The sequence below is a fragment of the Chlorocebus sabaeus genome, chromosome 25, assembly GCF_047675955.1.
Source record: "Chlorocebus sabaeus isolate Y175 chromosome 25, mChlSab1.0.hap1, whole genome shotgun sequence".
Taxonomy (NCBI): domain Eukaryota; kingdom Metazoa; phylum Chordata; class Mammalia; order Primates; family Cercopithecidae; genus Chlorocebus; species Chlorocebus sabaeus.
Window position 1 is genome coordinate 62638978 of NC_132928.1, and position 25873 is coordinate 62664850.

General features: G+C 36.9%; 1 protein-coding gene and 1 pseudogene across 1 annotated transcript in view; both read right to left on the bottom strand.

The window, feature by feature from the left end:
* Window positions 1-22429, bottom strand: part of MAEL (maelstrom spermatogenic transposon silencer) — a 33945-nt gene extending 11516 nt beyond the window's left edge. The window contains exons 1-8 of the mRNA XM_007989667.3: window positions 21563-22429; window positions 21218-21310; window positions 19605-19704; window positions 18230-18385; window positions 16988-17029; window positions 6420-6544; window positions 5615-5669; window positions 5349-5490 (exon numbers count right to left, since the gene is read on the bottom strand). Of these exons, the coding sequence (XP_007987858.1) occupies window positions 5349-5490; window positions 5615-5669; window positions 6420-6544; window positions 16988-17029; window positions 18230-18385; window positions 19605-19704; window positions 21218-21310; window positions 21563-21694 (845 nt within the window). The 5' untranslated portion in view covers window positions 21695-22429. The remainder of the gene's footprint in view (window positions 1-5348; window positions 5491-5614; window positions 5670-6419; window positions 6545-16987; window positions 17030-18229; window positions 18386-19604; window positions 19705-21217; window positions 21311-21562) is intronic.
* Window positions 4674-4792, bottom strand: LOC119619865 (5S ribosomal RNA; annotated as a pseudogene).
* Window positions 22430-25873: the final 3444 nt, after the last annotated feature.

Below are 25873 nucleotides of genomic sequence, written 5' to 3' on the forward strand. Positions count from 1 at the left end.
CACCTGTAATTCCAGCAATTTGGAAGGCTGAGGCAGGAAGATCGCTTGAGGCCAGAAGTTCGACACCGGCCTGGGCAACACAGCAAGACTCTGTCTCCATGACAAATGAAAAATAACTAGGTAGGTATGGTAGCACATGCCTGTAGTACCAGCTACTCAGGAGACTGAGGCATGAGGATTGCTTGACTCTAGGAGTACCAGGCTGCAGTGAGCTATGATTGTGTCACTGCATTCCTGCCGGGGTGACAGAGTGAGACTCTCTTAAAAAAAAAAAAAAAAAGAAAAGAAAAATAAAAGAAAACAGAAAAGGAGACTCAAAACACTTTAGCTGATAATTTCTCATACCTCCACCCCCCAAAAAAATATGAAGGAAGGGAAAAACGTAACATTACTGTGTTAGTCTGTTCTCACACTGCTATGAAGTAATATTTGAGACCGGGTAATTTATAAAGGAAAGAGGTTTAAGTGACTCACAGTTTTGCATTGGTGGGGAGGCCTCAGGAAATTTACAATCATGGGAAAGGCAAAGGAGAAGCAGCCACCTTCTTCACAAGGTAGCAGGATGAAATGAATGCAAACAGGGGAAATGCCAGATGCTTATTAAATCCATCAGATCTCATGAGGACAGCATGCGGGAACTGCCCCCATGATCCAGATACCTCAACCTGGTCCCACCCTTGAAACGTGAGGGTTACAGGGATTACGATTTGAGGTGAAATTTGGGTGGGGACACAGAGCCAAACCATATGAGATTTGGGTGGGGACATAAGAGTCAAACCATATCAATTACCATTCCATGTTAAATTAAATATCCTGAAAAAGAATATGAGAATATAAAAACACACCTTGAATGAGAAACTTCAAAACTAGAAACAGAAATAAACAAAAAAGAAGAAATTAACTCAGGAAATAGAGGGGAAAAAAAGACAAAAACATTACAGAAAAGAACTAAATTACCAACTGCCCAAGGTTGAACAGATTCATTTGTAAAGTTAATAAGAGAAACTGAAGAAAGCAGAAACTATCATGAGAATAAACAAAGTAAAAAGTGTCAGAAAAAGTGACTGAAAGGCAAAGAAGATCAAACATACATATATATTGGACTCCTTTTAAGAAGAAACATTAAGCAGTGGAACAAAACTAATATTAAACTATGATCTAAAAAAAAATCTCCAGAAATAGAACCTGATTCTGCATATTGAAGGGGCTCACCAAATGTCTCAGAAAATGGACCTGCATATAAACTCAGAGAAATATCCTAGCAACAGTATTAGACTTTAAAAATGAAAAAAGACTAAGGTCGTCTCCAGGCAAAACGATCAACTAACTCCAGTCAAAAAGATCACATAACTAAGGCCAAAATAACTAAGGCCAAGAGAATTAATTGACCAAATTTCACAAAAGGAACACACAAAGCCATAAAATGAAGTTGCATTTTCTAGAAATTCAAGGAAATAGGGTGTAAACCATTAGAAAAAGTTTTAAACGTTCAAGAACACAGGGAATACTCTTCCATGAGCCCCTGATCAATTTACTGTATCAAGGTTCAGCAAACTTTAACTTTTAAGGCATCAAATATCACAGCAGGCAGCTTACAACTACAGGAAATGCAATGAAACACAGACAGAAACACAGTAATAACAGGAGATTACTCTCAACACAAGATACATCAACTGGATAAAATATAACTAATGAAAATATAAAATACAACTAAAGAAAATCTAAACAATACAATCAATGTAGATGATGTATGTGTGTGGATCTCAAATGCTATATCCTGAAAAGAAAGCATATTCTCATATGCCAAGAGAACAGTCACAAAAATTGATTATAATATTAAGTCAGCAAAAAAAACCCTAATACCAGTAACTTCCATAAAGTAAAAATATTATAAACGCTTTCTGATCACAATGTAAAAGCACTGGAATTTACTAAAAGAAACAAAATGCAGAAAGTCCTTTTCACTTGGACATGTAAAAGCCTTGTTTTAAAAAGATGGTAGTTGAGAGTTAAAATGACATAATTTATTTAAAATGGCAATGAATATATGGCATGCAATAATCTATGTAATTCATTGAAAACAATGATTAAGAGAAACTTCACTCTACTAAACACATTAAAAAATCAGGCAAAAGATAAATAAATTACATTTCCAGCCCCCAAAACTAGAAAAACAACAACATACAAAGAGAATAACAGCAAAAATTAATTAGGAAGAGAATAGAAAAACAGGTCTAATAAATTAAAATCCTATTGTAGACAACAGACTTGCTTACAAAAAAATGAGAGTGCACAAATATACAATGACAAGATAACCACTGAAACAGATGAAATTTAAAAAAATTTTAAGAGACCACACTTCCTTGCAGATCTTTACACAAATAACTTGGAAAAGCTATATAACATGTACCATTTTCTAGAAACACACAGATTACCAAAATTTACCTCATTAAAATTAGAAAGCCTAATAAAACCAATTTCCATAGAAAAGCAGAAAAAGTTATCAAGGAACTGCTCCTACAAAAATGCGCCAGTCCCAGAGATGCACAATCTGTGTGAGAAAAATTTTAAAACATATTTGAAAGACACAAAAGTAGATTTGAACTATGGAAAGATGTCCCAATCTTTGGAAACAACTCAATACTATAAATATTTCAGTTATGCCCAAGTTAATTTATAAATTCAATGCAATCCTCACAAGCTTTTTTTTTTAATGAAACTAGAATAAAGTTCTCTTGAATATTATTTTTGTTTACAAAATGGAAATGCATCAGACATTCAAAAGCTAAATTAGCAAAAATGGAATATGAACATGGAATACAAACAAGCAAATGAACTTAACTATTAATATATTCCAAAAGAGTCATTTGTACTGAAAGGGGAAAAAAGAACCTAAATAACTTCTGAACAAAGTATTTTGACTATATACTTTCAGACTATAAACAATGATAAACAAACTCTAAACAGTTGTATGTCTTTTTAAAAAAATAATGGTACCATATAATTCTAAAAAATACTGACAGCCAGGGTTCTCATTCTTAGAGAAAGGAAATTTTTTAAAAAGTAAAAAAGCTAGAGAACTCTATGGTATTGGATTGAAATAACAGGTTAAGTGTGAACTCATGGCAAGACAGAGATGGATAAAAAGACTGACAGACCTAGCTACAAACAGATATGTATGGAGAGTGTGTACACACACACACAAACATATATTTCCTAGCTCTCTACTAAGGGGATATAGAATCAATGACACTTTAGTAAGAAATGAGCACACCTACCACCCAGATTCTATCTCCTAACTATTATGCTCCACTAAAAGAAACCAGAGATTCTTGGGAGAAATGGCTAATCCAGGGCTGGAACAGAGAAAGTACAAGATAAGCCTGTAACACATTGTGCCAAATAGAAAGCAAAGAAGCACTGTTAGATAGAAAGCAATGAAGCAATGTCAAAAGGACACACAAACCCCTGCTTGAAGGTACTCCCGCTGGCCATATATGGAACAATTTGATCGTAAAAATAAATTACAATAATAGATTAAAATGTATTGAATAAGAATCCATGAGTCCATGCTCATATACATGAAAAAAAAAAAAAATGGGTAAAAAGGAGAAACTTTTTTTTGTTTTACAGTGGAATGCCAACCAATAAATGTAGAAGGAACAATCAAATAAGAAAAATCACCTTTCACAATGATAGTAATAACTGACTCAGGCAAAAGTCAGCACTTGATACTAAAATTTGTATATGAAAGTTTGAGGAAGAGAATATCTACCCAATTTAAGTATTTCCCCACAAAATATTTATTAATTATATGGTAAAAAGCCAGGAGCGGTGGCTCATGCATGTAATCCCAGCACTCTGGGAGGCTGAGGCGGGTGGATCACATGAGGTCAGGAGTTCAAGACTAGCCTGGCCAACATGGTGAAACCGCTTCTCTACTAAAAATACAAAAATTAGCTGGGCGTGGTGGTGGGTGCCTGTAATCCCAGCTACTGGAGAGGCTGAGGCATGAGAATTGCTTGAACCTGGGAGGTGGAGGGTGCAGTGAGCTGAGATTACGCTACTGCACTCCAGGCTGGGTTGACAGAGCAAGACTCTGTCTCAAAAAAAAAAAAAAAAATTATATAGTAAAAAAACAGTAACTTTCCAAGAGAGAAATATTGACAGGTACTATCTTAAACAAGTGATCAAAGTTATCATCATCAGTAATGGGATAAACTGACATCACATGCCTCCAGATATGACACACTGAGCAGTCACATAATCCCTTCTGTGGTATTCCTGCCAAAAATGCATAATCTCAATTTAACCATGAGGAAATACCGATCAACTAAAAGTGAGAAACATTCTATAAAATAACTGGCCTGTACTCAAAAATATCCAGATCATGAAAGTCAAAGTAAGACTGAGGAACTGTCCCAGATTAAAGAGATAAATAACTTCCCAGATTAAAGAGATAAATAACTAAGTGCAACATGTGGTCTTGGACTGGACTCTAGAATTTGTTTGGCTATAAAAGACATAATGGAACAACTAATACAATATTAATATGGTCTTCAGATTAGATAATAGTATTGCATCCTATATTCAATATCGTGATTTTGATCATTACACTATGGTAATATAAATGTTCTATATACACATGCGTGCGCGCACACACACACAGTAAAAGCCTACAGCACCCGGTATTCCCAGGCAGTCTCTCATCTAACTACTAACCAGGCCAATCCCTGCTTAGCTTGTGAGATCAGACAAGATCAGGCGTGTTCAGGGTGCTATGGCTGTAGACTAAACATTCTTATTCTTAGGAAACACATATTGAAGTATTTCGGTATAAAGAGGCATAATGACAGCAACTTGCCCTGAAGTTATTTTGAAAAAGTGTATGTATATTTAGAAACAAAATTATAAAGAAAATGTATTAAAATGTTAGCAATTAAGGAAACAGAATAGTAAACTTTGTAATAGTTTTGCAACTTTTCTGTAAGTGTAAAATTATCTCAAAATAAAAAATACTTTTGCCAATTGATTTCACTTATATATTCTTTTACATGTAAGTACAAGAGTTCTATGTAATAAAAATCTCTCTAAATAAATCTAAGGACATTCTTTCATCAGTATAGAAATTCTAAGTGATAAGAAAGAACAGTTCATTTGGCAGGTTTGTTTTTAGTGATACACAAGTAACAATGTATCTTACTATCAATGAAATCTTATATTCAAGGAAATACAATGATTCCAAGCTTTCATGGGAAAATATTGCATAAAAAGGTAAAAAAGTCCTACCATATTTTCCCAGTTTAGAAAAGAAGTCAAAATGACTCAAACAAAAATGCTAGCAATACCTTGTGTTGCTAGAATAATCCCACATGGCCACATCTAGGAGGCTTCGAATCCAAGTCTTAGAGGGCTCCTTGAGAAATTTTTGTTGGTAGATCCCCACTACAAGGTCCTCTACAGTGAGAAGTTGTAGATCTTGCCTGATTTCTTCCATAGTAAATAGAAAAACACATACAATTAGTAAATTTAGATACTCGGAAGATATCAAAGTAGAAACAAACACAGATATTAATTATAACGCACTTCTGCAGCAACCCAGAGTTTTACTTACCCGATGCCTTTGCCATATGCTTCAAACACCAGTTGACTCTTGTTCTATCATCAGACTAGAGAAAGCAAAAAACAAAACAAAACAAAACAAAACGCTACTTGTATCTTCTCCTACTTTGAATGACTTATAATGCTGTACTTTCAAAATGTGGGGGTTGGGAGGTGGGGGCACAGGAGAAAGACTGAAGAGTTTGTGCCAACAAAATGAAAACTATAAAAAATTGACATATATTAGAAAAGACTACAGCTATTATTAGTCATATTTATACAGAAATGTTAAGATACTTTATGAGAAGCAAGTGAGACCTAGAGTATGCAAATGAAGAAACCAATGTTCAGAAAAAGATCAGATAATCACCTCATGGTTATACTAAGTAGCAAGGTTAAAGCCCACTTTTCAACTCCAAGCCTCGAAGAATATCATCTCTTTAAACATTACAAAGAAAGAAGGGATTGCTACAAAGACAGTTTTGAAGAAAAGGTAATCTTGTTTGGTAAGATAGGTGTACAGAATGGAGTATCCATTCTTAAGGGTAAAAAGATATTGCAGATATTTCAGAAAGAAGAACTCAGAGAACATGAACTCTACCAAAATAGAAATATGTTTAGCTTTTGTAGTCTTCAAAATCCCTCCAAAATTGGAGACATTTTAAAAATAGGCACTACACCTAATTACATTCAAAACAATTCAAAATGAATGTGTTTAAGACACACAGACAAAAATATACAGGCAAAAATTCTTTGTTTTACGGATCTTTTGGTATTATAAATTGATATCTTAAAAGTACTTCTTAACCTGAAATTACCTTGCAGTAGATAGGTGGCCAGTTCCCTGGGTTGGGATGAATAAATCTATAAAGGTTTTGTAACACAGTTGCTTGGTTATGCCCATGTTCAAAATTTGAAATAGGAATCTTGTGACTAGAATCACCTGAGGGAAATAAAAAGGAGAAGTTCAAATTTTGAGCAAGACAAATATTATGGCGTAGGTATGGAAGTAGGGGTACAATAAGAGGATAGTGGGTAACACAAAGTTAAGTACCTGTACAAGGCCATTTTGGTAAGGATTTTACATATTTTAACCCACAGTCTTACAGCCATTCTATGATGTGATATGTGTGTGTGTGTGTGCATGTATGAGAAACAACTGAAAAATTAGTAAGTTAATAACTGGTAAACAATTGAGTCATGACTTAAACCCAGGTTTGTTCAGTAACCAGGCCTGCAGTGTTTTACTACTCCCATGCTGCCTTTCATAAATTTTTTACTAATAAGGCTGGAAAACCTAATAGTAATGATTGCTTTATAAAAAAGTTATACGATGACGTCCACTTCACAGGAAAAAAAAGACCAAGTAATTTAGACCAACTTTCCCACAGAAAATAAAAAAGTGTGAGGATATTAAGATCACACAGAGCATTAAGGAATTAATGGGTTAAGATTAGAGAATATGCCGGGCGCGGTGGCTCACGCCTGTAATCCCAGCACTTTGGGAGGCTGAAGCGGGCAGATCACAAGGTCAGGAGATCGAGACCATCCTGGCGAACATGGTGAAACCCCATTTCTACTAAAAATACAAAAAATTAGCTAGGCGTGGTGGCGGGCACCTGTAGTCCCAGCTACTCGAGAGGCTGAGGCAGGAGAATGGTGTGAACCCGGGAGGTGGAGGTTGCAGTGAGCCGAGATCGCGCCACTGCACTCTAGCCTGGGCGACAGAGTCAGACTTTGTCTCAAAAAAAAAAAAAAAAAAAAAATAAGATTAGAGAATACATAAACTCAGAGAAGTGAGATTAGCTTTAGGGAAGTTTTTCCTCTGGATCAGTTGCCAGTTCCGGAAGAGGAAGCTGAATGACTGAATAGAGTGCTTTTAACAGCTTCTGGGCCTGGCCTTCTAGGCCCGCAGGTGTCTTAAAAAAGCAAACACAAACCCTTTCCAGAGGAAGTTAACATTATTGTAAGTCTCAAATTACTCTGAAATCATTACTTCCACCAAATACTCCATGAACAATCAGGTACACAATAAAACACGAATGAGAATGAATATATAGTTGACAGAAAGACACCCACAGGTACTCCAGATTTTGAATGGACAGATTTTATTTAATTATGTCTGAGGAGACCAAATTACAAATTTTAGCACAAAACTGTTAAATATATATATACACAGAGAGAGAGAGAGATAGATAGATTCAGGAAGCCAGGTGTGGTGGTATGCACCTGCAGCCCCAGCTACTCGGGAAGCTGAGACTGGATCAATTGAGCTAGGAGTTTGAGGCTGCAGTGAGTTATGTTCATAGCACTGCACTCCAGCCTGAGTGAATGAGCAAGAACTCCATTTCCCCTTACTCTCCCCCAAAGAAATGCAGGAGTTGTTCAACTTCTAATGATAGATTAGGGAAAAGCTGAACAAATAAAACACCTTCTTCGAAGACCTGCAGAGACAAAAATGTGGTGAGGAATCATGAATCATGGGCCCAAAATCTTGGAAAGGAAGAAATCTTGGAGAGTTGAATCTGGCAGTTGGGTTTGTTTCTTCCCAGGGCCAGTTACCAATTCTGGAAGAGGACATTTAAAGGCTGAGAAACAGAACAGAGTTTCCAATGAACTCAGAGCTGGTAAGAACTAAATATTTTATTGCAATATTACTTACTTAAAAAATTATAATTAAAATTAAAAAATAGTCCATTGTCTTCTGGCTTCCATTTTTATGCTGTGAAGTCAACTGTAAATTTTACTAATAATCCTTTGGTGATTACCTGTTCATCCTTCCCCCTTTTCTAGTAAAGGCCAACTACAAATTGACTTTTGTGATGTCTGAAACCCAATTTAAAACCTTCAATCCCTGAAAATGGATTAAGGTAATCTGAGATGCTATTGACTCCAGCTTTCTGACAGACACAATCATAAATTTTCTTTGGAGAGAAATAACGAGATTTCATATACACTGTTTAGCACTTGAAAATAACTAGACATATGAAGAGATTCTGTTAGCTTGATTGAACATCACCATAACCAACAGACTATAAAATCAACTCCAAAAAGAAGATCCCTATAAGAGGATTATCTAACATAACCCTTTAAAATAACTAGGCTCATTATGTTTACAGAAATTAAAGGCAATATTAGTAATCTCTGTAGAGCCATAAAAAAGCATCAAATCCAAAATCTTAAAATCTATTCCCAAGCCCATTTTATAATGGCAAAATAACCTTGATAATAAAATTAGATAAAGTTAATCTCAGTCTTTAACATAAATGGAAAAGTCCTAAAACAAAATAGTAACAAACCAAACTCAGTATATTATATGTAAGATAAATAGTGACCACGCTGGGTTTGTTCCTGGAAGACAAGATTGGTTTAACACTAATAAATTACCACACGAGGCTGGCGCAGTGGCTCACGCCTATAATCTCAGCACTTTGGGAGGCTAAGGTGGGTGGACCACTTGAGATCAGGAGTTTGAGACTGGCCTGGCCAACATGGCAAAACCTTGTCTCTAATAAAATTACAAAAATTAACTGGGCATGGTGATGTGCACCTATAATTCCAGCTACTCAAGAGGCTGAGGCACAAGAATCACTTGAGCCTGGGAGGCAGAGGCTATAGTGAGCTGAGACCATGCCACTGTACTCTAGGTTGGATGATGGAGTGAGACTGTCCCAAAAAATAAATAAATGGCCACATGAACAAAAGACAAAAATCATATGACATGCAGAAAAAGCATTCACTAAAATGTGCAACTGCTATCTCCCTAGCCAAATAGGGAATATAAGCATATCTTGGAGATGCTGTAGGTTCAGTTCCAGACTGCCATAATAAAGTGAGTACTGAAATAAAGTGTCATGCTAATATTTTGGTTTCCCAGTGCATATAAATTATTGTTTACTGCACTCTAAAGTTATGACTATACTGTTAAGTGTGCAGTAGCATTGTTTTAAAAATGAACATATCTTAATATGAAAATATTTTATTGCTAAAAATACGATCATCTGAGTCTTCAGTGACTTACAGTCTTTTTGCTGGTTAAAGATCTTTTTTAAAAAATGTTTTTACTTCCATAGGTTTTTGGGGAATAGGTGGTATTTGGTTATATGAGTAAGTTCTTTAGTGGCGATTTGTGAGATTTTGGTGGACCCATCACCCGAATACTATACACTGAACTCAATTTGTAGTCTTTTATCCCTCACCCCCTTCCCACCCTTCTGCCCCGAAGTCCCCAAAGTCCCTTGTATCATTCTTATGCCTTTGCATCCTTATAGCTTAGCTCCCATTTATGAGTGAGAACATATGTTTGGTTTTCCATTCCTGAGTCGCTTCACTTAGAATAGTCTCCAATCCCATCCAGGTTGCTGCGAATGCCATCAACTCATTCCTTTTTATGGCTGAGTACTATTCCATCATATATACACACACATATATACTACAGTTTCTTTATCCACTTGTTGATTGATGGGTATTTGGGCTGGTTCCACATTTTTGCAATTGCAAATTGTGCTGTTATAAACATGTGTGTGCAAGTTATCCTTTTCATATGACTTCTTTTCCTCTGGGTAGACATCCAGTAGTGAGACTGTTAGAATTTTCAAATGGTAGTTCTACTTTTAGTTAGTTAAGGAATTTTCACATATTTTTTCCCATAGTGGTTGTACTAGTTTACATTCCCATGCTGGTGGAAGATCCTGCCTTGATGTTACTGGCTGCTGACTATCAGGGTCATGGTTGCTGAAAGCTGCAGCTGCTGTGGCAATTTCTTAAAATAAAACAATGAAGTTTGCCACATTGACTCTTCCTTTCATGAAGAATTTGTAGCATGTGATAACATTTTACTCACAGAACTTCTTTTGAAATTTAAGTAAATCCTTTCAAACCCTGCTGCTACTTTACCAAGTTTATGAAATATTCTTAGTACTTTGTCATTTCACCAGTGTTCACAGCATCTTCACTAGTAGGTTCCATCTCAGGCAACTAGTTTCTTTTCTCGTACATCAGAAGCAACTCCTTACCCATTCAAGTTTTATTGTGAGATTGCAGCAATTCAGTCACATTTTCAGGTTCCATTTCTAATTCTAGTTCTCTTCTATTACTTCCTCCACTGAAGTCTTGAACCGCTCAAAGTCATTCATGAGGGCTGGAATCTACTTCTTGCAAACAGCCTTTAGTGTTGATATTTTGACCTCCTCCAGTGAATTATGTATATTCTTAATGGCATCTAGAATGGTGAATCCTTTTCAGAAGGTTTTCAATTTACTTTGCTTAGATCCATCAGAAGAATCGCCATTTATGGCAGCTATAGCCTTATGAAACATATTTCTTAAACAGTAAGACTTGAAAGTTGAAATTACTCCTTCATCCATGGGCTACAGAATGAATGCTGTGGTAGCAGGCATGAAAACATTAATCTCTTTTTACATCTCCACCAGAGCTCTTGGATGACTAGGTCTAATGTCAATGAGCAGTAAAATTTTGAAAGGAATCTTTTTTTTCTGAGCAGCAGATCTCAACAGTGGTCTTAAAATATTCAGTAAACTATGCTATAAGCAGATATGCTGTCTTCTAGGTTTTGTTGTTCTGTTTATAATAGCACAAGCAGAGTCAATTTAGCATAATTTCCTAAGAGCCCTAGATTTTCAGAATGGTAAATGAGCACTGACTTCAACTTAAAGTCACCAGCTGCATTAGTCACTAACAAGAGAATCAGTCTGTCCTTTGAAGCCAGGCACTGACTTATTCTCTCTAGCTATGAAACTCCCAGATGGTATCTTCTTCCAACAGAAGGTGGTTTCATCTTCACTGAAAATCTGTTATTTGCTGTAGCCACCTTGATCAGTTATCTTAGCTAGATCCTCTGGATGACTTGCCGCAGCATCTACATCAGCACCTGCTCCTTCACTTTGCACTTTTATGTTATAGAGATGGCTTTCCTTAAACCTCATGAACCAAACTCTGCAAACTTCAAACTTTTATTCTGCAGCTTCCTCACCTCTCTCAGCCTTCACAGAATTGAAGAGAGTTAAGGCTTTGCTTCAGATTAGGCTTCAGCTTAAGGGAATGTAGTTAACTGGAGAATGTTGATCTATTCTGACCACTAAAACTTTCTTCGTATCAGCAATGGGGCTGTTTCACTTTCTTATCATTTGTTGTTCACTGGAGTAGTACATAAATTTTCTTCAAGAACATTCCCTTTGCATTCACAACTTGGTCATTTGGCACAAGAAGCCTAGTTTTTAGCCTATTGCAGCTTTTGATATGCATTCCTTACTAAGCGGAACCATTTCTAGCTTTTGATTTAAAGTGAGAGACATGCAACCCTTCCTTTCACCTGAACACTGAGAGGCCATTGTAGGATTATTAATTGACCTACTTTCAATATTGTTGTGTCTCAGGGAATAGTGAGGCCTAAGGAAAGGGAGAGAGACGAGGCAATAGCCAGTCAGGGGAGCAGTCAGAACACATACAACATTTATTGATTAATTTGCCATCTTACATGGGCATGGTTCCTGACATTCCAAAACAACTACAATAGTAACATCAAAGATCACTGATCACAGATCACCATAAGAGACACGATGATAATGATAAAGTTTGAAATATTGCGAGAATTACCAAAATGTGACACAGAGAAAAGCACATGCTACTGGAAAAATGATGCCAATAGACTTGCTCAACGCAGGGCTGCCACAAACCTCAATGTGTAAAAAAATGCAATATATGCAAAGTGCAATAAAGTGAAATGCAATAAAACAAGGTGTGCATGTAGAAGGAAACATCTTTATGCTGATAAAGAACACACATCAAAAATGGGGGTGGGGAGAAAAAGAAAAAACTACAGGCAATAGCATACTCACTGGCAAAAACACTAGAAACTAGAGGTCCTGGTCAGTATACTAAGACAAAACAAATTTTAAAAATTTTAAATGAAGATATGTACATTAGAAAGAATAAAGTGACTTCACAGATATGATTAAGTAATTTGCTAAAAACTCAGAGTTTACCAATGGGTGGGACAAAACCAAAATATAAAAGTAAACAATTAGAAAATATAATTTCAAGGGATATCATTTATAACAGCAACAAAAGGCATGATAAACTATACATTTAACAAATGATATTCAGATTGTTAATGGAGAAAATTATAAAATTTCATTGAAAGACATTACGGACCTAAAAAATAAGAGGGAAGCCCTATGTTTACAAATATAAAGATTCAATATAATAAAGATACCAGTTTTCTCCAAAATGACTTAATGTAAAACATGAAGAACTGATTCTAAATCGTGTATGGACGAACAAAGGGTCAAAGCAGCCACGATATTCCAAAAGAACGAGGTTGGGGGCTTGTCTAAAGAGATATCATCAAACTACTGTGTTTAAGGATATGATATTGACAGCAAAAAAGTAGAATAGAACAGAATAAAGAGAACAAAAGATCCTCCCACACACGAACAGAAACATATGGTACAGGTGGCACAAACTGATTACTCAATAATTGATGCTGTGATAAATGATTATCTACATGGTTAAAACTTAAAGTGAATCTCTCCCTCATACTATACATAAGTCAATTCCAGGTAGAATAAGAACCTGAATACAGAAAATAAAACTATAATTTTTAGAAGAAAATAGAGACTATTTTCACAACCTTGGGGTAAAAAAGAATTCTTGAATAAGACACAAAACCCCACAAATGATAAAAATATCGACACATTTACCAAATTAAAAATAAAAACAAGTTGGGCACAGTGGAACATGCCTCAAGTCCCAGCTACTTAGGCGAGTGAGGCAGGAGAATCACTTGAGCCCAGGAGTTCGAGCCTGCAGTGAGCTATGACTGCATCTGTGATAGCCATCACGCTCCAGCCTGGGCAATAAAGCAAGACCCCATCTCTAAAAAACAAAAAATGTTTAAAAAGTCTGTTCATTAAAAGACACCATAAAGAGAGTGAAAAATACAAGACACAAACTGAAAATAGGTATCTGCATACAATTTTTAAAAATCCATCAGCAGCTAAGATAAACTTCCACACATCAGTAAGAAAAACAAACAATTCAATAGAAAACTAGTGAAAGATATTGAGTTAAAAAATACAGGAAAGAAAATACACATATCATGCTTGTACAACCTGCAGCATGCAGGCCTCATGTGGCCCAGGACAGCTTGAATGCAACCCAATACAAACTCATAAGCTTTCTTAAAACATTACAAGATATTTTTTTGTGATTTTTGTTTGTTTGTTTAGCTCTACAGTTATTATTAGTGTTAGTGTATTTTATGTGTAGCCCAAGACAATTCTTCTTCCAATGTGGCCCGGGGGGCGAGGCACGGTGGCTCACGCCTGTAATCCCAAAACTTTGGGAGGCCAAGGCGGGCAGATCACGAGGTTAGGAGTTCAAGACCAGCCTGGCCAACATGGTGAAACCCCACCTCTACTAAAGATACCAAAAATTAGCTGGGCGTGGTGGTGCACACCGGTAATCCCAGTTACTCAGGAGGCTAAGGCAGGAGAATCACTTGACCCTGGGAGGCAGAAGTTGCAGTGAGCTGAGATCGCGCCACTGCACTCCAGCCTGGGTGAGGGAGCGAGACTCTGTCTCAAAAAAAAAAAAAAAAAAAAAAAAGTGGCCCAGGGAAGCCCAAAGATTGGGCACCCTGATACATACAATATGTTAATTACACAAAAGTTGAAACAAGTAAAATTAAATACATCATTTAAACAAATATGTACACGTAGTAGAACTATTCAGAAAAGAAATAACACAAAATTCAAACACAAAATTCAGAATCGTAGTTTTCTCATAAAGAGGGAAGAGGATGCTATCAGGGACAGACACAGGGACTTTCAATGGCACTGGAAATGTGCTATTTTTTTCAGTTGACTTGTGGGTGGCTTAGTTTTTTATTAATGTTCTTTATACCTTAAATAAATGTTATAATCTGTTCTGTGTGTAGACGCTTCCTTTGAAAAGCGGATGGACCTTTTGTATAGGAAGCTGAAAGCAATTTGCAAAATGTTGATGTTTTAAAGCAGAATTTCTCTCAAGAAAATCATTAATCAGTAAAATGGAGAGAAGCAGAGCTCATCTGGTTAAAGTGGAGAAGGAGAGGAACCAGGACCTCCTATCCTCACACTCATAGTTCATAAAAGATAAGACAACACAGGAGTATTTGAGAGATCAATATGCATGTTCCTTAAATACCACTCAAATTCTTCACATCCACATGTAAATTCATTCCAGTGCGTTACTATACAAAACATGGTCTCCTCCAAATCAGCTCAATTACATTAGCATAGGCATTTTTAGTTATTATGGTGACAGGTGTCACTCTATTAATAGTCATTTATCTTATTTAATTGGTATATATCCAAGGATTATCAAATTGGCAACTTAAGACACGCTCAAATTAGTAAGCTTTAAACATTTTAAAGTTTCCTTGAATGAGAAACATTGTACTGTTTCGACTATGTTGAATAATAAATTAAGAAAACATTTCTAGAATCTTTAATAGATTTTTTTAAAGAACCACGCTTTCTGTTAATCTGATTAATTTGAAAAGGTTGTAAAACTAGGTTGTCAAAAATAGATTTTTAAGGATTTCACAGAATCAAAATAGTAAAGAAACAGTAAGTCAGTGACAGTCTCAGAAATGAATGTCTGGCACATAGTAGGGATTCCAATGCATTTAACAAATGAATAAACCTGAAACGGAGTTTAAGTAAAAACGTGAAAATTAATTCATTGGCTAAGTTTCCATTTATTTATTTATTTATTTATTTATTTATTTATTTATTTATTTTACTGCCATCTAGTTCAATAACCTCAGATGATGTAACAGTTGGGGATATTAGCTATGTTCACACTTCAAAGCAAGTACAGAATTTTTCTTCCATATTGTAATTATTTTCCATTCAAAGCTATGTAAGAAGGAACTATTGCCAGGCACGGTGGCTCACGCCTGTAATCCCAGCACTTTGAGAGCCCGAGGCGGGCGGATCACCTGAGGTCAGGAATTCGAGACCAGCCTGACCAACATGTGGAAACCCCATGTCTACTAAAAATACAAAATTAGCCAGGTGTGGTGGTGCATGTCTGTAATCCCAGCTACTCGGGAGGCTGAGGCAGGAGAATCACTTGAACCGAGGAGGCAGAGGTTGCAGCAAGCCGAGATTGTGCCATTACACTCCAGCCTGGGCAACAAGAGTGAAGCTCTGTCTCAAAAAAAAAAAAAGGAACTACTAAAACAATCCTCCCTCATTTTTATTCCATAGCCTACAGCCCTGATTCCAGTCAAATAATGAATTAGTACATATTAGGAATTCAAAATATACAACCAAATATAAGTCCAAAATATGTTCATTTATAAACAACAGAGTTATAAGTATTATAGTTGCTTGTTGTGGCAGATTTGAAAAACTTATTTTTAATTTCAAACACTTCTACAGGCTAGCTGGCCATATTTCTAAGTTAAAAAAAAATTACCGGCTGGGCGCGGTGGCTCAGTGCCTGTAATCCCAGCACTTTTGGGAGGCTGATGTGGGCGGATCACAAGGTCAGGAGATTGAGACCATCCTGGCCAACATCGTGAAACGCCGTCTCTGCTAAAAACACAAAAATAAGCTGGGCGCAGTGGCGTGCGCCTGTAGTCCCAGCCACTCAGGAGGTTGAGACAGGAGAACTGCTTGAACCCAGGAGGCAGAGGTTGCAGTGAGCTGAGATCGCGCCACTCCACTCCACTCCAGCCTGGTGACAGAGCAAGACTCCATCTCAAAAAAAAAAAAACATTACCTTACAGACCGGAATCATTAAATGGTCCCTATACACTGACACTTTTAATATACATTTAAAAATAAACCTATTCTGATTTTCATTCTATTTAAGCAGAAAACTGCTTAAAACCTAATTCCTAGAAAAAGGGTTTAAGTTCAAGGGCTTAGGTTTACAGTCATGCCCTTTGGTTGCAAAATACTTAGAAAACTGTTTTACTCATCTAAAAAATTCAGAACTCTTTTTGAAGTATTAACTTTTAAAACACATTTGAAATGGATGTCCCTGAAAACGGTCCTAAATCTAGATAATCTGAGACCTCTTAAAAGGGATTCCTAAGTACCCGGCCACTAAGAACAGCTGACCTTGAGGTCAAAGGATATACACACACAAAAATAAAACAACAATTCCCTGAAAAGAAAAGGTACAGTATACTATCAGTCTATAAAAAATTTAAAGATCACAGACACCGACTATCACATCTATGCAGATTCTCTAACAATAACCTAAAGTTATTTTCCTCTCATTTTATATTTTGTGTGTTAAAGGAGTAAGTCTAACCAGGTATGAATACATTCAAGTCACAAATCATACCCTATTCCTTTATACTTACTTGCAGCCTGACAATGAAATCGAAATCCTCGTGGAATTTCACCTATAATACAAAATATCTTGTTGAGAAGCAGAAATTTCAAAGTTCTCTAGTAGTGCTACAGTTAATACTCTACAGGATGACCAAGTTATAACACAGAAAGGTAATTTTTATTACATGAAAATACAAAAGATTAAACTTTTATAGGGTTTATTTTCAACCAAAGGTATGAAAACTGTTGAAGAATTTGGTATATTGTCTAAGTTACTTTTAAAAGTAAGTTACTCCTTACACAGAAAGAAATGCTAGATAAAGCAAGCATGTGACAAAAGAGTCTTAGCTCCACGTCCATAAATGGGCCTCCGGGGGTCATAAGGGCATTGATATGGCAAGGTGTATATGCGTTTCTCAGAGGAAAAACAGTCCCCAAATTCGATCTTTTTAATATTTACAACCCATGTGGGGAAAAGCAGCTCTTTGACTTGTCCTAAGTAGCAACACTCACAAGTGTGAGTAGGATGATTAGTTTTTCTGTCATCTAAAAATGAGGAGGAGAAAGTGCTGGGATGTCCTAATTAATTTTAAAGTAATTGATAATTGACAAAACTAAAAATGAAGTCATGTCCCCAGTCTCTTCTCCCTATACATTTTTCCTACTTACCTTCAGGGGTATCAAATCCTATGTCTTCATACCTATCTTGCTTTTTAATGGGATGGAACAGTAGGAAGAAGAGATGCTGATAATATCTGAGAGCCGATTAAGTATAGGCTATTTCCATATTTCTTATCTATTCCTTAGAACAACCCTCCAATAGGTATTATCCCCACTTTACAGATGAGCTAATAGATTCAGAGAGGTTAAATAATTTCTTCAAGGATACAAAGCAATAGCAGCTTAAAAAGCTAGTCACCACTGCTGTGAAGGATGAGGTAGAGAAAGAAAAGATCATGGCATACACAGCTTTTAGAAAATCCCAAGATGTAAGGCCACAGGTAAGTGAATAGCAGGCTATGAATTGTTCAGATAGTCTATCCATCTGATTTTAATGGTAACTTGAGGTTAAAAGCCTAAACCAAAAAACCCTGTGTCAACACCTAATTCCTAACAGTTTTTCAGTAAGTATTATGAAGTCTTGCTACATTAAGAACACAGCTGTACATGAGTTTGTAAGAAAAAGTACTATTGTCAAATAAAGTCAAGATTAAAAAAAAAAAAAAACAAACATACACTTTTAAGATCTAGCATCTACTCTGACTACTTACCAGGATTTATAAAACTGTGGAAATCTGCCATAATGCCTTCTTGGAGAGAATACTTAACACAGCCAATTTCACAAGGGAGGAAGCGCCGTTCACAATGAGGAGGTAGCTCGCCATGGCTAAAAATGTTCAAAAAATAAAAAATGCCTCCAAGGAGAGCTAAAAAAAAAAATTGTAAGATAAAATGAATAAATGAATGTCTCAAATTTACCTCTTCTACAAAAGCCTCTTTAGTTGAAGGAAACAAAAATGTTTTAGAACAATTTTCTTTCTGTTCCTATATTCCTAAATGAGCTGGAAAAGAGAAAACTAATCAGCTGTACCAAATAAAGAAATCAAAATTTTTATAATTACACTTATCAAGGATTAAAGTAACCACTCTTCGCATGAAGCAACAAAATTATTCCAACTTGCAGCCAGCTCTACATAATTCGGCCATAGATAAGCCCTGAATCTCAGGAATGACATAGAGCAGTGACCCATATTCAACAAATGTAAAGGTTTGGGAAACGAAGCTGAGCAGAATCAATGTAGAACGATTGTAATATAAAAACTATGAAAAATTTAGTTCATTCTTTTTTCACTTTTTACCAATATATATAAGACCACCTATAAATCCTCTAAAGGAATAAAGGAATGTGAGAATGTGTGAAGTGTTACTTACCAAGACCGGTCACATTTAAGACTGTTAAAAGTTTATAACAAAGACAGAACACAACAAAACCAGACAGAAGGAATAGCAACGACCCTTATTAACTATGTTCTCTTCTTGGCAAGTTCCATAATTCATTTGTATCTTTATAACTCCCCTCCACCACCCAGGATTTTTAAATATTTTATTCTTAACTGACAAATAATAATTATATACATATTTATGAGGTACAATGTTGTTTTGATACATGTATACACCGTGGAATGATTAAATCAAGTCATTAACATATCCATCATCTCACTTTTTGTGGTGTGAATATGTAAAACCTACTCTTACCAATTTTGAAACATACATTACATTAACTGTAGTCATCACACTGTAGAATAGATCTGAAAATCTTATCCCACCTGTTTACTTTTGTTTTTAAGTGTATTTAAGTGTCCAATTATAAACAAGTCTAAAAAATACCTATGTTTATCAACATATGGAGTGGTAGAAACAGAGACCAGATTTTTGTTAAAAAAACAAAAAACAAAAAACCACTCTCTCCTATTTTATTTCAACAAATTACCTAATCTTTTATAATGTCAGTACCACAATATTTAACACTTGTAGTTAATTATTTTGAAATGGAGGATCAAAATGAACAGAAAACATTTTTACTGACAAATATAGTGTTTTGGGCACTCAAATTTATCTAAGCAAAATATTTCAGGGTTACTCTACCTTGATCACCTTTTAAAGACAAAGTTGACATATCTGGAGGTGAAACATTCTGCTTTGGTACAAGCATGCCTGGCTTCCTCAGTGGTGTGAAAACAGGTTTCTAAAGAGGAAGAGAATGATTGGCCACATAAACTCTTGCTGGGCACTTTAGACCATATATTAAAATTTAGCCAAATAACTTCAAAACAGCCTAGAGATTACCAAGGTCAACGTATCCAATGAATAAATATATCTGTCAATAATACCAACACCCAAAGGCAGAATAACAAATCTATAAATATTCTGAATCAGAAGAGGAGTGGTAAATAACCAATGCCACTACTACTGAAAGCCATTTTGCCCACTACTGATTATCCAAGGTAATCATCTTGAGCCAGGCCAGTGGCCAAAAGCATACTATGCCCCAAAGTACTCTAATGTTGCTTGTTTTTCACTTAAAGTCAAAACCAGATTATGTTGTCTCCAAGTCTCACATGAGGTACACATACACCATAGCTTAAGTTTTGAGGAGAGATATCTTGTAAGAATAAGGCTTGCAAGTGTTAAGTACAAACTCAACTGAGTTTCTACTCATAAATCCACAAAATAAAACTATCTCTTGAATTTCAATCCAATGTTGACAGTTTAAGAATGGAATTTTACCATGGAAGAATGGAAAAAACAAAGGGTGGGGTAACACCAATAATTACCTTGCACTTTCCTGATACAAATCAACAAGAAAACAAATTTTATTTAGTACTTTAACATTCTACTACACAGAAATTTACCCAAATAAACTTCATTCAACTTTTTTTGTTTTAGACAGAGTTTTGCTCTTTCGCACAGGCTGGAGTGCAGGGGCGCAATTCCGACTCACTACAACCTCCACCTCCCGGGTTCAAGCGATTCTCCCACCTCAGCCTCCCGAGCAGCTGCGACTACAGACGTCTGCCACCACGCCCAGCTTTCTTTATTTTTTATTTCCAGTAGAGTTGGGGTTTCCCCATGTTGGGCAGGTTGGTCTCAAATTCCTGACCTCAAGTGATCCGCCCTCCTCCACTTCCCAAAGTGCTGGGATTACAGGCGTGAGCCACTGTGCCCAGCCTATTCAACTCTTGTAAGACATACACACATACACCAACTAATCCAAGTGTTGTTATTCCAATATTTTAAACACAGCAGCTGGTTTTGTTTCAGGTGTCATTTTAAAAGAATGGTATTTTTTGCTAAAGAAAAAAAAAGACAGAATGGTCTAAACTACTTTTAAGCCCCCACTGCCTCCCCCACCCCCACCAAGGCTCATTAATCACAGAAGAATGGAAAGGGACACCTTGATGTCATCCAGTACAACCCCTAGATGTTACACTCCCATTACTGGTCAAAGTGTATTGTCTGCAGGTTTCCTAACAGGAATTCCCCAGGTCTTTCACCACCAAATTACACCAATGTGTGCATGCCCTAGTTGTGGAGGCTGCTGGTTTCTTTTAACACCAGGGGAAAAGAAGAACGTCGTCTTCGCACTAACCGAACCCCCAAAGGAGTCCACCCTTGACATTCACTCATTCACTCATCCAGCCTTTACTGAATACGTCTATGTGCCAGGCAGATGGCGGCTCTTCCCTTGTTAACTTTACCTGCTTCTCTGAAGGCCCAGAGTCCTTTCCCTGAGCGGCCCTCCACTCTCGAGCCATTTCTGCGTATTTCTCCTTTTCTTCCTCCCTCAGAAGCTTTTGGAGATTAAAGGGACAAAGAAGAGAAACAGCCATGAGGATCGAGTGCTCTAGGGCCCGCAGGCAGATGCCGGGACATTACAGGGAGGTGGTTCTGGTGTCGGTTTGCCCAGGGCCACAAACCGGGACCTTCCTCTTCCTCTGGCAGGGCCAAGCCGCCTGACCTCCTCGAGGCCTTCTGCCCTCCCGTCTCACCCTCCGGCTTGCCCAACTGCCCTGACCAGCCCTCTCACTCCGCTCCAGCCTTACCGCCCAGTCTGCGGAGCAGTAGGGGATGGCATCAGCAACGCGAGCCACAGGCAGGCCTCGTCGCCGTAGTTCAGGGATCTTCTCCTGCACGAAGAAATAGTAAGCATTCCGGCTGGCCTTGCGGTTCGGCATGGCAGCGCGGTCAGGCTTCCCGGCCTCAGACAGCACAAAGCACCGGCGCCCTCGCCGGGCTCCCGCCCTAAGTAACCGAGGTAGGCGCCTGCGCACGCAGCCCGCAACTCTCGGCCAATCAGGACGGGGCGCGCAGTCGCATTGCCCCGCTCGGGGGGGACAAACAGCCTGAGACTGGAAGATTCTGGCTCGTGGCGCCTTGCGGGTGAGGTGGGGGAAGAGCGCGGTCGCAGGTGGCGAGTGCTCTGATTGGCTGGGTGCGAGGCAGGCGGAGGCATTGTCACGTGGGAGGCCTGGAGCAATTGCTGTACATTATTGCGTAATGTGCGACAAAGTAGGTAGAGGAAAAGAGGAGCTGAGGGTGTTTCCGTGTTTTACAGGTACAAAGGGCCAGCTACTGTGAAAGTGTTGAGGGGGGCAGCATGAGGAACAGGACAAATAAGGTCTTCCTTGCTCTCAAGTTTACAATCGAATGAGGGGAGAGGATAACAAAAACCAGTGAACCAACAAAACCGAATTTTTAAAAAGTACATTTAAAAATAAGTATTAGAAGGAAACACACAGGAAGAGGTTGAGATTTAAAATATCCTTAACGTTTTATAGATTTCTTCATAAAACTGTTTCTTTTTTGTCAGTTTTATTCCTAAGTAACAATATTTTGAGATTTTGTGAAAAATTTCTTTTAAAAAATTATATTTCTTATTGGTTACTGCTGATGTCTAGAGAAGGTATTGATTTTAGTGTTAGTCTGTGTATTTAGTCACACTACTGATCTCATATATTAGTTTAAATCGTGCTAGTTGGTTCTCTTGGTTTTCTAATTGTTTCCCAGAGAAAATTCCTTTCTCGGGTCAGCTTTCTAAGTGTGTGTATATATGGGGTATGTATATGTTTTAAAATCAAGAATGGCAGTTGAAAATTTGCTAAATTTCTGGATCTTTTCAGGTAATCACACGGTTTTATCTCTTTTTTTTTTTTTTTTTTTATTTGTAGACAGGGCCTCAGCCTGTCACCCAGGCTGATGTGCAGTGGCATGATCTCAGCTCACTGCAGCCTAGACCTCCCGGGCTCAAACAGGACCTCCCATCTCAGCCTCCCGAGTAGTTGGGGCTACAGGTACACACCACCAGGCCCTGGTGATTTTTCTGTTTTTTGTGGAGATGAGGTCTCCCTATGTTGCCCAGACTGGTCTTAAACTTCCGGGCTTAAGCGATCTGCCTGCCTAGGCCTCCCAGAGTGCTGGGATCACAGGCGTAAACCACTGAACCCGGCCTAATTTGTTAACATAAAGAATATTGCTAGATTTTTCTAATGTTGATGCATCCTACCACTCCTAGTATAAACTATTGTTGATCATGAGGCTTTGCTTATTTTTTAAAAAACATAATATAGAATTTTAGCTTCCTAGATTATAGTAATATTGAACTGTATAGATTTTGTGGTATTTTCTTTACCAAATATTGTTATCAGGGTTGTGTTCAGATTGAATAAGAGATGGGAATTATCTATTCCTTGACAGGTTGGTAGAGCATATTAGTAAAACTGTCTGGTCTTTCATATCTTTGGAGGGTGAGTCAACCTTTAACTACCATTTCAATATCTTTTGTATGGTTATTAGTCTTCTCAGTTTTCTTAGTTTTCTTCACCTAATTTTTGTAATTATATTTTCCTAGAAAAAGTGTCTATCTCACTTAGATTTTTCTAGTGTATTGGTATAAAATATAGCAAGGATCTGAAGCAGCTGGAACTTTCATACGTTATTGTTGGGACAACTACTTGACAGTTTCTTATACTTATCATAGGACCCAGCAATTCCATTCTTCTAGGAAAATGAAAAATACATATGCACAAAGCCTTGTAGATGAATTTTGACAGTAGCACTATTCATAAGAGCTCCAAGCTGGACAACCCAAATGTTCATCAACAGGTGAACTGATAAATTGTGGCACATTCATATAGTAGACTACTACTCAAGAATGACAAGGAATGAACTATTGATATTCGACATGGATGAATTTTGAAATTTTGTTGAGTGAAAGAAGGCATACATAAAAGTATACAGAGGATGTGATTCAATATATACAAAACTTGAGAAAAGGTAAAACTGTAGTTATAAAAATCAGATCAGCAGTTACCTGGAGCCAGGAGGTGGGGAGAGGAGATTGAGAACTGACACAGGGAACCTTCTGGGTTGTCAGAAATGTTCTCTACCTTAATTGTGGTGTTGGTGGCTATTAGTAGTATCTATTTGTCAAAATTCATCAAACTACGGACTTAAAATATGTGCATTTCATTTTAAAGTCAGTAAAGTTGACTTTAAAAAACATTGGCATAAAAACAAATGTAACAGATGACTGTAATTTTAAACACACACACACACACACACACACATCCCCTTCCTTTTCATTCCTAATATTATTTATGCCTTTTGGGTTTTTTCCCTTAGTACTTATCAAATTTTGTTTATTTTGTTGATCTTTTAAAAAACACTTTTGGTTTTATTGATTCACTTTACAGTTTTTCTTTCCCTTTTCACACATTTCTGCCTTAAGTTTATTAATTCCTTCTTTCTACTTCAGGCTGTTTTATGTTTCTTTTTTTAGTTTCTTGAATAAAAAGCTTTGTTCAATTCATTTTCTTGCCTGTTTATTGTATTTCTAATTTTTCCCTTCTCTGCGTTAGCTGGATTGATAAGTATTCTTTGCTGTACTTTCTCTTCCACTGGTTTTAAAGTTATACATTCTTTCTTTCTTCATTCTGTTGTTACCCATAAATTTTAGTGCACTTGTTTTAAAACTTACATTTTTATCACAACTTTTACAGCTAATAGGTATTCACATTCCCTCTTCCCAAATAGACAAAAAGCGTAGAAAATAATTACTTCTTCCCACTCCATGCACCACCATCCCAATTCTGTTTCCCACCTTGGTATCATCTGGGATTTTAATTTCATGTTGCTTTTTTTTATAACAACATTTAGATATGATTGAAGTATAATAAACACAATATATCTAAAGTGTACAATTTATTGAGTTTAAACTTATGTGTACACCTGTGAAACCATCACTGCCATCAAGATAATGAACATATCTATCTCCTAAAGTTTCCTCACTACTCCTTTACGCTGCTTGAAGTTGCCCACGGTTTACTCATGTTCTGTTCATTTTTTCCTTCAGTCTTTTTTCTGTTTCATTTTGCAGTGTCCACTGGTGTCTTTGTGTTTACTAATACTTTCTTCTGTAATATATAATCTGCATTAATCCCATCCAGTGTATTTTTCATATCAGATTATTTATTTTCATCTCTAGAAGTTGATTGGGTCTTTTTAAAAATCTGAAAACCTTTAAGCATATCTCTACTTAATGTAGTCTATCCTTCCTCTACGTTGTTTAACATGGAATACAGTTGCAACATGTAATATAATCATAATAACCATTAATTCTCATCTACTCATTGTATTATCTGTTTCATCTCTGGGTCTGTTTCTACTGATTCATTTTTCTTCTTATGGGTTATGTTGTCCTGCTTCTTTTGTATGCTTGGTAATATTTGATTGGATGCTGGTCATTGTAAATTTTACCCTGTTTAATGCTGCATATTTCTATATTCTTATAAATATTATTGGGCTTTGTTGTGGGACACAGTTCTGTTACTTGGAAACAGTTTGAGGCTGTTTTTCACTCTTTTTAGGCTTGCTTTTCTGCTTTGTTATTTGAGATTAGAGCAATCTTTAAGGCTAATTTTCTCCTCTACTGATATAACATCTTTCTGAGTACTGTACTTGATATTCTATAAAATTTGGAGCGAAATTCCACTTTGGCTGATGGGAATACAAACTATTTCTAGTCCTATGTGAATTCCAAGGATGGTTACTTGTAATCCTTTCAGGTTGTTCTTTCTTTGGCTTTGTGTAGTTTCTTCCCACACATGCACTGATCAGTATTCAGCTCAGGCTTCAAGTGAGATCCTTACCACATCTCCAGAGCCTTTTTTTTTTTTTTTTTTTTTGGTCATTTTGCTGTTCCCTTGTTTCTGGTAGTCTGCCCTGCAAACTCTACCCACTATGGCGCACCTGGATACCCAACTCCATCTCCTCAACTCAAGGAGACTCTACTGGGCTCTGCCTAGGTAACCCATTTTGATACTGCATTCCGATACTCTCTCCAGGCAGCTACCTGT